General features: G+C 44.0%; 1 protein-coding gene across 2 annotated transcripts in view; it reads left to right on the top strand.

The window, feature by feature from the left end:
- NCOA2 (nuclear receptor coactivator 2) overlaps positions 1–14,898 on the top strand; it is a 273,589-nt gene that overhangs the window by 208,894 nt on the left and 49,797 nt on the right. For both annotated transcript variants that reach the window (XM_060128302.1, XM_060128301.1), the window contains 5 exons: positions 3,520–3,623; positions 7,678–7,855; positions 10,441–10,629; positions 12,981–13,082; positions 13,374–13,517. In XM_060128302.1, the coding sequence (XP_059984285.1) occupies positions 3,520–3,623; positions 7,678–7,855; positions 10,441–10,629; positions 12,981–13,082; positions 13,374–13,517 (717 nt within the window). The remainder of the gene's footprint in view (positions 1–3,519; positions 3,624–7,677; positions 7,856–10,440; positions 10,630–12,980; positions 13,083–13,373; positions 13,518–14,898) is intronic.

Here is a 14,898-nt window from a genome sequence, read left to right as displayed (position 1 = left end):
GCTTCTCATTGCAGTGGCTTGTCTTTGTTGCGGAGCATGGGCTCTAGGCACGCAGGCTTCAGTAGTTGTGGCGCACGGGCTTAGTTGCTCCGCGGCATGTGGGATCTTCCCGGACCAGGGCTCGAACCCGTGTCCCCTGCATTGGCAGGCGGATCCTTAAACACTGTGCCACCAGGGAAGTCCCAGTCCTTTCTTTAAGAAGAATAACACCACCTGTTGTAACAGTGGAAGGATTGGAAGGACCTGGGAGCCTGCAAGAATATGAGATGCCTTGAAAGTTAATGACTGAGGCAAGACAAGATGATTCATCATTTAAGCCCAGTTCTCCTCAGGAGACCCTTTCCCCATATTGCTGACCCCTGCACCTGGAAGGCCAGTGGGCCTGAAGGGGAAAATCAGTCCCTTTCCCCACCGCCATGGATTCTAGTTGCCCCTGCATTCCCGGGGGCCAGTGCCAGCAGTGGGTCTGGTCTCATCAGTCAGCAACCAGATATTCAGTGAAAACCTACCGTGACGTAGGGATGGTGCTGGCCACTGAGGATACACCAAGGCTACTCCTGGTGGGGATAGTGTACTATTTCCTGGGCTGGGGTTCTCACCGCAGGAGGGGAGGAGAAATGATACCTTCCAAGAAGATGTAGCAGAATCTTGTGCGAAGAAGGCCTCTCAATCTGCAGATCTGATAGACCTTCCCTGGGGAGGTCTTCTCAGGCACACCATCCCGCTTTGAGGGTCACTGCTGCCACCGAAGATGCTGATGGGAGCACGATGCCCCTGTGAATGGTTGGGAGGCCAAGGAAAGGCTGAGAATTACTCAGACTGCAGGGTGTTAGCACATGGTTCCTACACCCCGAATGCCACACCACCGCAGACAAAGAGTGAGTAAATGAGAATGCAGTAGGACCGTGTACCTTTATAATATCTGTTACATGGGTATTAAGATTCAGTATTAAGGAAACTCAGGGATCCTTAGGCCTGAAGCCTGCCCAGACCCCCGACAGTGCAGGGCTGTTAAACTAGAGGCAGAGTAGATGAAGCAGCAGCTGATGGTGCCGGTCCTGTCCCCGGACTCGTGTGGGAAAGTGAGCAGACACTGAAATCTACAGCCTTACAGAGTGACTAGCAGAAGCGGGGGTCGGGGCGTGGGAGTCTGCCCCACGTGCGTTTACTTGATGGTGAGAAAGATTCTGGGAAGATGGGGCGGGGGGAGAGGATGGGGAGAACATGTGCAGTAATTGTCTGAAGAACCTGAGGTGCTGCCTGCCTCAGTTAAGACTGGCTGGGGAACTGGGCTGAGACCAAGCCAGCAGATAAGGTAAGGGACCTACAGTCAAGAGCTAGGGAGGGCAGCAAGGAAAGAAATGAAGTGAGGCCTAACAGATCCTCGCGTGCCGAGTTATAAAGGCTATCAGACGAGTTATATCTCTATTTATAGCTGGTCACAATTCTTCAGATCTAAGCAGGAGAATCAGGAACGTCGCAGAGTCTTTGAGAAAACAGATACTCTCTGCTTCTAAATTCTGCACTTGGAACTAAGTAAGGGAGAGCTAATAAATGACATATATACACTACTATGCATAAAATAGATAGCTAATGAGAATGTACTGCATAGCGCAGGGAACTCTACTCAGTGCTCTGTGGTGACCTAAAAGGGAAGGAAATCCAAAAAAGAGGGGATATATGTATACTTACAGCGGATTCACTTTGCTGTACAGCAGAAACTAACACAACATTGTAAAGCAACTATACTCCAATTTAAAAAAAAACAGACAGATAGGGGGACTTCCCTGGTGGTCCAGCAGTTAAGACTTCGCGCGCCCAATGCAGGGGGCCCAGGTTCGATCCCTGGTCAGGGAACTAGATCCCGCATGCCACAACGAAGATCCCGCATGCTGCAGCTAAGACCCAGAGCAGCTGAATAAATAAATAAAAAATATTTTTAAATAAAAATGAATTTTAAAAATTAAAAAAAGATTTTTTGAAAAAGACAGCTATGCTAGTAGTAAGTTACATCTGTAAACTCCTTTCTGGTTTTTTTTTTTTTTTTTTTTTTTTTTTTTGTGGTACGCGGGCCTCTCACTGTTGCGGCCTCTCCCGTTGCGGAGCACAGGCTCTGGACGCGCAGGCTCAGCGGCCATGGCTCACGGGCCCAGCCGCTCCGCGGCATGTGGGATCTTCCCGGACCGGGGCACAAACCCGTGTCCCCTGCATTGGCAGGCGGACTCTCAACCACTGCGCCACCAGGGAAGCCCTCCTTTCTGGTTTTTAAAGTGTGTTTTACACATCATCCCATTTACTCCTGTCACAGGCCGTGATGCGAGAAGGCAGGTACTAAGGCCTTAAAAAGTTGAAATGACATGCTCTGACTTGTACTAAGTGGCTGAGCTTAGACTTGAACTACACAGGCCTTCTTCCCTTTTCCACTGATAAATATGCATGTGGACGTTTTCCATCAGAGAGCGGCAAGATTTGGAGGGCCTGTGTAATTCCTAACTACTTTCTAGGTTCCCAGGTACAAATTAAACGTTACAGGTTTTCAAAATACTGTGTAAAATCTTCTGTTATGAAAAAAAGGAAGCCGAGTCTACTAAGTTCATGAAAGCAAGTTGACTCTGAGTACTAAATTGATTTACAGTTTTCTTCACTTGCATTTAATTACAATGATAACATGCAGTGTAAACAAGGATATAATTTATTCAGGACAAATAACTGACACATTGTTTTGTGTCATTTCCTAGCAAGTTGTTGGGATGTATCTGTTGTGCCTTAAACTTTCCTTGGTGTTCTTGAAATAACCCGTTTGCATATATATATTGATGACTGTGCACCTGTTTCCTCCGTGAGACTTTTCCATGATGGAATGTCTTCCCAGGCCTCGTGGGGAGACATTTTAGTCCACACCTCTGGACTAGGTAGAAGGGCATCCGTTGAAATTCTCCGAGTGCTTGATAGGGTGCCGCTCTCTCTGCCTTACCTCGTCAAGCACCTTCCACCAGACAGGGGCCAGTCTTTCTGCTTACTTTAAATGTGAAGGCGACAAGAGGTGGGACAGTACAAGAGCCAGGGGAGTGTCATGTGGGAAGAGCCACAGTGGTCAGGACGCGTTTTTATTCCTTCTTCAAATGCATCTTTGCTTTCTTTCCCGAAGCCTGAACAACAGGCCCCGGGTCATCCCAGCTCGGGGAATCTCTGCAGGCGGCACTAATTGTGCTGCAGTATAGCGCAGTTTTGCAATCTAGAAAAAAATGCTTGTCAGGGACTGGCATGAAACCCCTAAACTCATTTTATCGGCAGCATGAAAGGGGCTGAGCCACAGGTTCTGGAGGGGAAAAGTTAATGTTCCGGCTCCGGCTTCCAGCAGTTTCTCCTGTGCAGTGGTGGTGGGGATGTACTCTAACTTTTTTATAGCTGGCTCTGATCCCACTGGAGATTTTTGAAATCATTACAATAAAAATGTTTCTGTGTCACTCTGTCCTTGAAATAGCACTGCCGTTGAATTCACGCTTGTGTTTGTTGCAGAGAAAGCAGCAGCCGCCAACATAGATGAAGTGCAGAAGTCAGACGTGTCATCTACCGGGCAGGGTGTCATCGACAAGGATGCACTAGGGCCTATGATGCTTGAGGTAGTGCACCCTCATTTTGGTTCTGTATTTTACAATGTTGTTTATCCATTATCCCATTTAATTTTCAAGTGAATGTAATTTAAGGAGAATCCACACTTAATTTTCAATCTTAAAGTTGAAGTACTGCTGACCTCTTGAGCTTACTATTAATACTATGTATCTAGATTTTACTCCAGATTCCAGCTTATATATGTTTCAAATTGATAAAACAGAATTAAATCAAGTGGATTAGAATACAAATTTGACCAACTTTAACTGTCAGTTGAGCATTCATTTTGGAAAACCGTGTTCACAAGTCCTGTTAAATTCTGTGATACTGTTGTGGTTTGAAACGTTCCCAGAATTCTTAGATTTTCATATATGCATGTACATATGCCTATATATACAGGTTAAAGTTTGAGGACTAAAAGGAGGTTTACTCGGGACTTCCCCGGCAGTCCACTGGTGAAGACTCTGTGCTTCCACTGCAGGGGGCACAGGTTCCATCCCTGGTCAGGGAACTAAGGTCCCGCGTGCCCCATGGTGCAGCCAAAGATTTTTTTAAAAAGCTTTACGCTTTTTATTTATGTTACTTCAACTAGTTTATTGATTTCATAAAGACAGAAATTGAAGGAATAGGCAGAACTCCTAAGTGTAATGGTTTGTCGTAACTGCCTTTTCTTTATCAACTTTAGGAAGTTTTATGACCGGACTACTATCTAGAATTTGTAAAGTCCCGCTTTCTTATTTTACTAACCGGTACAGTATTAAACACCAAGTCCCTTGTTGTACCTCTTCCAGAATTAAAATTTAAGATGTAGGCTACGGTAAGATCAGGGAAAAAATGTCAGTGAATATATAACAAGAAGCAGAGGAGCCCTGAGACATAAATTATGTCAGTTCTCAGGATAATTTACTGTGCTGATGATATGATGAGATTGAAAATTACCACATGGCCAGAAGCTCTGCAGCATTGCCACTGTAGAAGCACTTAACTTGCAGCAGCTGCACGTATATAAGAAATTAGGATTTTTAAAGCAGAGATAACCAATAATTGCCCCTTTTTTTTCGGTTGGTGCATAAGATGATTTTTATTTTTAGAAAATCTAATTCTGTGAAAATCTGCCATATAATCGGAGGAGGGTGGGGGGACACAGAAGAAATGTAAAGCTTGTCTGACCCGGTCTTTATATTTAGAAATGACAGAATTCATTCCTTGGGTCGGACCTTGCTGGCCAAAAGACTTTAAATGACCCCACATTGGCCCTGCGTATATCTCTTCTATCACTGGCTTGAAAACATTTAACAACAATTTTTAGAGAAAAAGCAAAAACACACTTAACCTGATTTTCCAGAATTCACAAGGCAGTGGAAGGCCAGAGAGTGCTACTTCCCACTTGGTTCTTAGAAGCAGATGAGAAAACTCTTAACTAGGTGGACTGTTTATTTAGAATTAGATGAAGGAACTAGAAACAAAATTCATTTGGAAATGATGGTAATCTAAATTTTTACCATTAGGAAATGCCCATATATCTGTGCTTATTCCTTATATGGGGGAAAATTAAAGTAGGGTGGAAACTCTTGGGAAGATTTTTGAGGCTTCTAAAAAGAAATGCTTGCAGTAACTACAAGGCTATGACTCAAGCCTTTTGAGAGTAAGTTCACTAATTGCAGAAATCAGATTGCTAGATATCAGTGGACCTTATCTCGTAAGATCAAATAAATCCACATTTTCACTGTTTCAAAATAGTCTTCTGAGAATTCAGTGCATTGAGCCAAGCACCTGTTCAGCAGGACTTCAGTGCTAAGTGTGTGAGAGGTAACACTTTGAATCTAGAGACTTAAGGTTTGAATTTGCATCTTTATCCCTGTTTGCATGTAATAATCTAAACGGAGAAAACTTGTTCTCGTTGAGCCGTTCTAGGCATAGATGCACACTCACGCTTACATCATGGCATAGTGGTTGCTAGGCAACAAAACCAAATGTCAGCTTTTTTCATCAGAGCATATCATAGTGAGCTTTAAAAAAACAAACAGTTTTATAAGATGAAAGAATCTCATCTTTCGGTTATATTATGCCACAGTCAGTCTTTTTAGCATGGTACAAAGCAGCAGGAAACTACATGCACTTCCAAAAGTGAACAGTAGGTAATATAATTATGACAATCCCTGTTGAATGTGTATTTAAGCAGTGAGTTTAAAAGGACATTTGGTATATAACTAATCAACTGACTTCCTGTCCTACACACACACACACACACACACACACACACACACACACACCGGTTCATACACACACTCACACACGCACACACACACACAAGGTTTCCAACAGTTGATGCCAACCTATCGTGGAAGGCTGTTTACACGTAGTCTTGCTTTGCCCTGCATATTGTTTATACCATTGGGAAAACCTGACTGAACATTTAAGAAAAACTTAAAACCACATGGTGTTTTTTTTAAATATATATTTTTAAGAGCTTTTCATTGGTGCCTTATGGTCAGTTCTAATTTGAGAGAGCGCTTAGTTTTGTCATGAAAATAGAATTAAAGATGGAATATATTCAAAGAAAGCTCACAAAATAGGAGCCTGCTAAATAATAACTTAAGGAAAAAACAAACTAGAGGAAAAGTAAACGCTTTATGTCCCATTCATACACTTCATTATACTGGTGTGCCCATGTAACATTCGTGTGAAAATAGTAGTAAATACACAGCATGAAGAAACTGGCATGCACTGTGTGGTCCACGTGGTCCTGGTCCAAGCACTGCCTGATCAGCAACAAGCCTCTTCTGGTCCTGATCACTCCCCTGATCCATGAAACAGCTCTGACAAGTGAGGATCAAAAAGAAAAAGGAGGAGGAACCGAGAGAAACTCACTGAGCTCCTGGCCTTTGCATCACCCAGGCGACCATGATAGGAAGATGGGCTGGGTAAATACTGGAGAACACTGTGCTGAGTGGTAGTTGAAAGCATGGGCTTTGGAGTCACATCCACCTGGATTTGCAACCCAGCTGACTAGTTGCAAGAGCTTGGGCGAATCCCTTAACCTCTTTGAGTCTCAGTTTTTTTCCTCCTCTGTGAATTGGAAAAGGGAAAACATTCCTTCCAGAATTGTAAATATTAAAGCGACACTGTGTGTTTAAGACTCAGTAAACGCGTCTGTATCTATTATTATCCTCTTTATTTCCTGAAATGATCCTAGGTCCTTCATCTCCTTCCCTAATCTGTTTTGGAATGACAGCAAAGTGAGCTATGCACCCATCACAGGAAAAGTGCTACTGCTATCTGGGTGATTTAGGAGCCTGCATCTTGACAACTTGGAGAACAAGTAATAGAGCCAGGCGTGATTAGTTAACTTTCCAGTCCTCACTGTTAGAAACCTAAACCTCAAGGCCCTGTGTAGTCTCGGGGCAGTGCCGGCTGTATCTCAGCCTGAGGTCCCCGGGAAGACGAGTTTGTCACATCAGACACACACCTCCCAGACCCTTTCCCCATTTACACCAAACAATAAAGGATTGGCGTTCCTTAAAAGGTCTCAGATCACCTTCGATTGTTTTTGCTTAAGCCTTGGAAGCTTTAAAGGTAGTAAAATTTTGATTTTTTTCCTTGGCGTTTATCCTTAAACTGAGGGAAAATTATCAATGACCTCTCCTTCCGATTGTATTCCATGAGGAACTGTACAAAAAAATGACTCTGTATTGGATCACTAGCAGAAAAGTAGTTCTCGGCCCTATGGAGTAGTACATCAGTCTCATTTGGAAAATGCAGATAAATGCCTGTATACTTTTACGTGGCAGAAGTTATCTCCTGATTAATTAACAAAGTGAGTGTTTGTCATTTAGTTTGTGACAAGAAACCCTGATGTAGGCTCTCTCCCACTTACTAAGATGGACTCATTTCAGCAAGAGAAAATGTGTTAGTTGTTTCTGAATGATAGGAGTGGAGCAAGAGAGATCACTCTTCTCCCCACACGTGAATTATGTCTCCCTTAAAGGGGCCACTCCCTTCCTAGCAGTCGGATGTGATTTTATGCTGCCTCCTTTCTAACACAATTTGTGCCTCTTCCCTTAGGCCCTTGATGGGTTCTTCTTTGTAGTGAACCTGGAAGGCAACGTTGTGTTTGTTTCAGAGAATGTGACACAGTACCTAAGGTATAACCAGGAAGAGCTGATGAACAAAAGCGTATATAGCATCCTGCATGTTGGGGACCACACTGAATTCGTCAAAAACCTGCTGCCAAAGTCCATAGGTAAATGAGTGTCTTCTGGGTCTCTCCTCAGCCCCTGCCCACATGCACAGTGTCTTGGCTAGAGGGCAGAAAACAGAACTGTATTCTGTCCGCTGGGGATAAGAGTAACTGGGTAATTTTTTAGAGATGCTTGTGTTAACTGTGTAAGCTTCGAGGTCAGGCAGAAAAGGACATCTGTAGATACTGGTCTTGAATGAATGATCGTTTTGACCCTGTATTTCAAGTAAGTAAAAATAATGCGGATGGAGAGTAGGCACATGGCAACTGTTTTCATGGGATTTATTTGGTTGTTTTTTAAGAAGCTGCCGATCGCCTCCCGCCCAATCCAGTGCCCTTAGGCTCTGCTTTGTCCTTTTCTTCCGTGACAACCTAAGACGCAGAAGGTCACGAGGAGCTTGAGATTCAGTTTATTTTGAGTCCTGCTGGTGAAGGGTATGATGTGGGTGTATACGACGTTCTAAAAATAAAATGCTGAGGAACAAGTGGCGTGTGGAGGTTCGAATGCTCCCAGCCTGGGAGCCCGAAATGGGCTCTGGGGCTTCACAGACTCCCCAGTGGCTCTGCGGGTGGCAAGGCACCCCCTCGCACCGCCCCTCCACACCGCTCCCTGCTTCCCCTTCCTGTCTTCCTCATCTCGACCTGGAGATGCTATCCGAGAGTGTCCGTGGTTCCGAAGGGCCGTACTTTAAAGCAGGTGATTCACAGCACGGGCCCCCCTCCGTGGCTGCTCTGGGGCATCGCTGTTCCCACTTACTAGGTGGCTCTTTTTCTATATTCTCACTTAAGCTGATGATGCTGAGAACGTCTCCATGGGTAAAAAGAAGTGCATATTTTAGTAGAGAATAAGGTCAAGTCCTGAGTTAGCAAGTATTTCTGTTCCTTTTCTTAAAACTGTTTATGCTAGCTGGTCTCATTGTTACCACGGTAAATAGGAAAAGGTCCTTTCACATTTCATTGTGGCTAGCTTTTCTTTAATAGCACAACCCTCTGTTCAAAGTGACTGCAACAGTAATACGAAGTCTATGACTACTCGTGTGAGGTCCTTCCATTATATTCTCTAGTAAACGAACAAGAAAATGGGATGTCTTATTTCAAGTAACTAGTATTTTCAAATCTCTTCAGTAATTTTATGACTTCCTCAGAAGACCTATACTTATTAGTTCAGTATTATTAATTCACTTGTCTAAAGAGCTCTTTGCCTTACTTTATATTGTACTTTTTTATACTTTCAAATTACGTATTAACCTGAGTTAATAAGAACTTTTTTCTTTGATTACTCTATGTGGTCTTCATTATGTAAATAAGCTTTTAAGAATGCTGATGGTAAAATACACTTCTCAAATGTCTGTATAAAGCTAGCTATGGTTCCTCCTTGTAAAACAGTCTCCTGTAGTTCACCTGATATTTCCTTTTTCTCTCTAGGGTTTGTTTCCTTCTTTCTGCCTCTACAGCCCAGTGCTTGTGGGGTTAGCATTGTGTTCACCTAGGTGTCCTTTTAAGCGTTTTCTAACTAGTGACTTTTTGAGAGTGCATTTGCTTGTCTTATGACTGGCCCTTTTTTCTGATTCCCCTCTTTCATCATCCTGCTGGTCCTAATATCTTTTATTTTTATTTTTATTATTTTTCTAATATCTTTTAGGTAAAACACAAGCGACAGTAATGAAAAGGGCACCAAAGTGAGAAGTAGGGTCAGTTCTGACTCCAGCTCTTCTAGAAGCTGAATATTTCTTAGCACATCAGTTTTCTCGCCTGTAGATGAGGAAGCTGATCTGGTGATCTGTAAACACCCTTAAATTCTCAAAATCAGTCATTATTTTATTTCTCTCTTTGATTTCTCTAATGCATCTCCCCCCCCCCAAAAAAGAGGGCTTTCTTCTCTTTCATCTTTTTCTTGAATTAATATATATGTTTCTAAGTATTGATACTAAAATAGAAGACATTTGAAGTAGTATTTCATTGAAAAGAAATAAATGACATTAGCAGTGTATCCTCAAGATCATCTCCGTCTTATGAAGAAATATGCATGAAGCAAAAAAAGAAAAAAACTACAGCCAAGTTACAGAATATACAGTAAAATTTCAGTTAAGTTTTAGGAAAGAAAGGTCAGTAAGAAGAGGCAGTGTGGGATGCCTAGAGCAGTTGGTTAAGTACCTAAAGGATCTCAGCCTTAGAGCAGGAGTACATGTGGATGGGAGACATAGAGGCAGCCTGACCTTTTAGACAGGGTAGCAGGTGCAAAGATATCCATGTGGGACTGGGTATGGAAGGTGATGGCAGGGAGGCTTGTGCTGGGCAACATGAAAGATCTGGTTAGATGGGTAAGAGGGGGCTGGTCAGTAATCAGGGCCTGCACTTGAAGGGGAAGAGTCATGGTGAAGAGTAAGAAGTGTGTAAAAGACATTTGAAATTCCCAAGAATTAACCCAATAATTTTTCCCCTTTAGATTTTGAAATTACTTAGAAAAGTATAAGCACTATATGAAAGTAAGATAACCATATGTTTCCTACATCGTTCTGATAATTAGGTAGAAGCCAGTCTGACGCTAGTTTCTTTACACTGTCGGGTTGCTTTTGCCTTTTGCTTAGTGAACGGGGGAGCTTGGTCTGGCGAACCTCCCAGGCGGAACAGCCATACTTTCAATTGTCGGATGCTGGTAAAACCTTTACCTGATTCAGAAGAGGAAGGTCATGAAAACCAGGAAGCACATCAGAAATATGAAACTATGCAGTGCTTTGCTGTCTCTCAACCAAAGTCCATCAAAGAAGAAGGAGAAGGTAGGGGCCACATCTCTGGGATATGTTACATCATGTATTCCTGTGCTACTTCTTTCACACTTAATAATCTGAAATTAGAGGCCACACAAAGAAAAATGTAGAGGCAGTTTCTTTGTTCTTTTCACCTACTTAATAATTGAATTTATCACAAAAATTGTGAACTCTTTAAAACAGCACGATCCAGTAGAATTTGCTGTGATGATGGCAGTGTTACGTGTCTTCAGTGTCCAACACAGCCGCCACTAGTTACATGTGGCTACTGAGCATTTGAAATATCAATAATGCAGTTGGGGACCAAATTGTCTATTTTATTAAGTTTTCATTTAAATAGCCCCATGTGGCCAGTAGCTACCCTGCTGGCGTACGTCCACTAGTGTTGACCCTCTCGGGGATCCTAGGCCCCTCTGAATGTCTACAGCAAGCTCCGAGCCACACCCTAGAAAAACACACATGGTACAAATAACATCTTTCGTACACTTCCAAGGGATGAATGGATTTCATATGGTTTGTCTATGGACGCTGCGTCCAGGACAGGAGAGGATGGAGACGGGAGTGGGGATTGGGAGAAGGGTTCCAAACTGTAAGCTCATAGGCTCTTCCCTTTCAAGAGATGCTGGTGTAGTGTCCACCCGCTACGCCCTCCGAGCAAGCCACTCCACACCGCCGAGTGTCACTGTCTGTGACGTGGGACAATGCTGAAGAGTGCGTTCTGCGTGTGTAGCAGAAGGGGAAGAGCCGAGAACCATCAGTCAGTGGAAACACTGTGGGCTTTGTAATCAGGCAGGCCAGGCCCTAAATCAGCCGCTTGCCAGCTCTGACTCTGGGCAGCCTTCTCGACCTCTGAACATCCGTGTACTCCCTTAACCAGTGAAGTCAACAATTCCAGTATCACAGCGTAATAAGGATTAAGTGAACATGCCTGAACCATGGTTGGCATTCAATACTAGATATTTAATCCTCTTTTAAAAAAATATGTAAGTAATTTTTAATTTAAATGTTATTGGAAAGGAAGTTAATAGAGCTGTCACAGATGATACATAGTTTTCAAAATGAAATTTTTACATAGATATGGAATGTCAAGCGATTTTATTCTCCTGTATGCAACAGAGTAAGTGTTGCTAACATATCCATCTGTGATAATATTCTAAAGCTGTATTCTACAGCTGAGCTGACTTATGATTTTGTGCTATATATTTATTTAAACATCTTCGTACATTTAAAATCTGATTCCGAATGTTTCCACAGTGTAGCGTAAGAGTAGGGTTTCTGAGGCATGGTGCACTCACGTTCAAATCCTGGCTTCCCCAAAGTTTTGTGTGATGTTGGGCAAGTTACTGGAACTCCGTGCTTTGGATTCTCCTCTGTTAAATGGAGATAATGCTAGTAGCTGCCTCATAGAGTTGTTAAGAGGATTAACTGAATCAGGAGCCTATAAAGCAGCTGGAAGGGTGTCTGTCTCATAGTAAGTGCTCAAAAATTCAGCTTTTATTAATGTTGAGGACAAGGATTACATTTATTTTTGTGATACTCACTATTACTGGATATATTTAAAGAACTTCTTTCCCGAATTTAAAGGTGAACAATCATAAATCAGCGGCATAAGATATGAAGAGACTTTTTAAATCGACCTTTTCCCCAGCATGTTTGAAGTTGAAAGGGCTTGCAGTGTGCTCTGCATGTTACAAGATAAAACACATCCTCCCTGTTCTCCAGAAGTGAACACAGATACATAAAACAGTTGAAGTGGGGTAAGGAATAAATGCTTAGAGCTGTGTGAGAACCTAGCCATGGCCCAGACTCTGAACTTGGCACACACTGCATTTTCTAGGATTTGTTCTCCGAATCTGAGTCTAGACACTGTTTGTATACCTCGTTTTAAATTGCATATTGCCACTGTAGGAGCGTTGACATGGTTGGGTAGCAGATATATCTAGTTTTCCTGTGTCTTGGTGAACCTAGAGCTCGAGGAGCAGGCCCTTGACAGTATCAGCATTTAGTTTTCATCATTTGTGTGTTTCCCTTGTGCATTCAGCTGGCTGCTACTATCAGCCAGTTAATAAGAAAGGCTTCCACTCTTTTCCACCACTGGGGACATGGTTGCAGGTGGTGGACTCTAGTGTGGTGGATGTGCTTTTATCACGTGTGTCGTGTGGCTTCAGTGGTTTATCCTCAGCTCCCCGAGCTCATCCGCCCCCGGCTGCTTCCCACTTCAGGGGAGGAGCGGAGGTACATAGTGTTTCGTCGCTCTCTCCCTTATTGATCTACGAGGTTGTGCTGTCAGAAATGCATTTGATCTTGTCTGAAACACTAAAAAAGCGTGATACGATAACCATCAATGTATGTGATTGAAGATTTGCAGTCCTGCCTGATTTGTGTGGCCAGAAGAGTCCCCATGAAGGAGAGACCAGTTCTTCCCTCATCAGAAAGTTTCACTACTCGCCAAGATCTCCAAGGTAAATTTTCTTGCCAGAGAAATCCTAGAATACCTCCATGTTCGTAAATGCAAGGAATGGGTCTAGAAAATGATGAAGAAGCTGGTAGTAGTGGCTGCTGCTGGGGCAGAAGCGTGGAGGAGCTGGAGACGGGGGCGGGGTGGGGGACACTTCTTTTCACTGTCTACCCTTTTGGTCCGTGCACTTGTGCTACCTATTCCAAATAAACAAATTTTTACCCTTTTTAAGATGTACTTATTTCTGTAAAGAATAGATCAGTGCGTAGGTATAATGCTTGCTGTTATTTACTAGGCAAGATCACGTCCCTGGACACCAGCACCATGCGGGCAGCCATGAAGCCGGGCTGGGAGGACCTGGTGAGGAGGTGCATCCAGAAGTTCCACGCGCAGCACGAAGGGGAGTCTGTGTCTTATGCCAAGAGGCACCACCATGAAGGTAACCGTCTCTACGCGGTACTTTTCTTGAAGCTCATCTTGCTAAATTACTGCTTTTTTATGAGAGCTCTCTCGGAAACAGTGATTCCTGAATCCACCTCCGGGGACCTGGATCTGGTGACTCTTTGGGTTCATACGTACTTGGCATCGTCTTGCCCAGAATTGTCGCCATCTGAAGGGAAATTGAATAGGAGAACCTGTAAGGCTAAGAGTGTGATGAAGGAAATCGAACTGGGCATGATAATCTCACAAAGACAGATGAAAGGAAAGGGAAAGAGATCATTGTCTCTGATGCTACGGCTTCTAGATGTGTAAAACAACGTACTGAGGTCCCCTCTAATAGCAAAAGAAATACCATCTGAATCGTAAGGACACTGTGGAAATAAGAATGAAAGGAAATTTGCAGGAGCAGGTGAATTCCTGTTAGAGGCGGCAGTGGGATCCCAAGCCCTCCTTCCAGATGATGACCACTGAAGACCGCCCAGATGTTTCTCGAAAGAGATGAAATGACTTGTCTGAGGCCGCACAGTTAGTTAATAGGACACCTGGAACTGAACCCAAGACTCAGCCCTCCTTGAGCACCTGCCCTTTGCCTGGCGTTGCCCCTCTTTCCGTGAGCCCCTTGATCGCCACAGCCCACCTAGGAAGTGGGCGTTTGACTCTTGTGCTGTTAGTGGGGAGCTGACACAGGTGACATGGCCTCGGAAGCCTTTGATTAGAAAGTGTCAGCTCCTGGGACTTCCCTGGTGGCACAGTGGTTAAGACTGTACGCTCCCAATGCAGGGGGCCCGGGTTCGATCCCTGGTCAGGGAACTAGATCCCACATGCATGCCGCAACTAAGAGTTTGCATGCCACAACTAAGGAGCCCGTGTGCTGCAACTAAGGAGACCATGGGCCGCAACTAAGCAGCCCACCTGCCACAACTAAGACCCAGTGCAACCAAAGAAGTAAATAAATTTTTTTTTTTTTTAAAGTGTCAGCTCCAGAGCTGGATCTGAGGCCCGTCCTGGCCATCACTTCACCACCGCGCTGCTCCCATGGTTCTTTCTGCAGCATCACTTTTTCTCAAGTACATTCTGGGTTTTTGTTAAGTTGGTGAGAACAAAGAAAAAATTCTTTTCTTTAGCAGGACTCCATGGGGGAGGGAGACACTTTTTTTTTTTTTTTTTTCCCGGTACACGGGCCTCTCACTGTTGTGGCCTCTCCCGTTGCGGAGCACAGGCTCCGGACGCGCAGGCTCAGTAGTTGTGGCTCACGGGCCCAGCCGCTCCGCGGCATGTGGGATCTTCCCGGACCGGGGCACGAACCCGTGTCCCCTGCATCGGCGGGCGGACTCTCAACCACTGCGCCACCAGGGAAGCCCAGGGAGACACGTTTTCCT

Source organism: Lagenorhynchus albirostris, chromosome 17 (genome assembly GCF_949774975.1).
Source record: "Lagenorhynchus albirostris chromosome 17, mLagAlb1.1, whole genome shotgun sequence".
NCBI classification, from domain to species: domain Eukaryota; kingdom Metazoa; phylum Chordata; class Mammalia; order Artiodactyla; family Delphinidae; genus Lagenorhynchus; species Lagenorhynchus albirostris.
The sequence above is the reverse complement of the archived record's forward strand: the minus strand, read 5'-3'. Positions and strand labels throughout refer to the sequence as shown.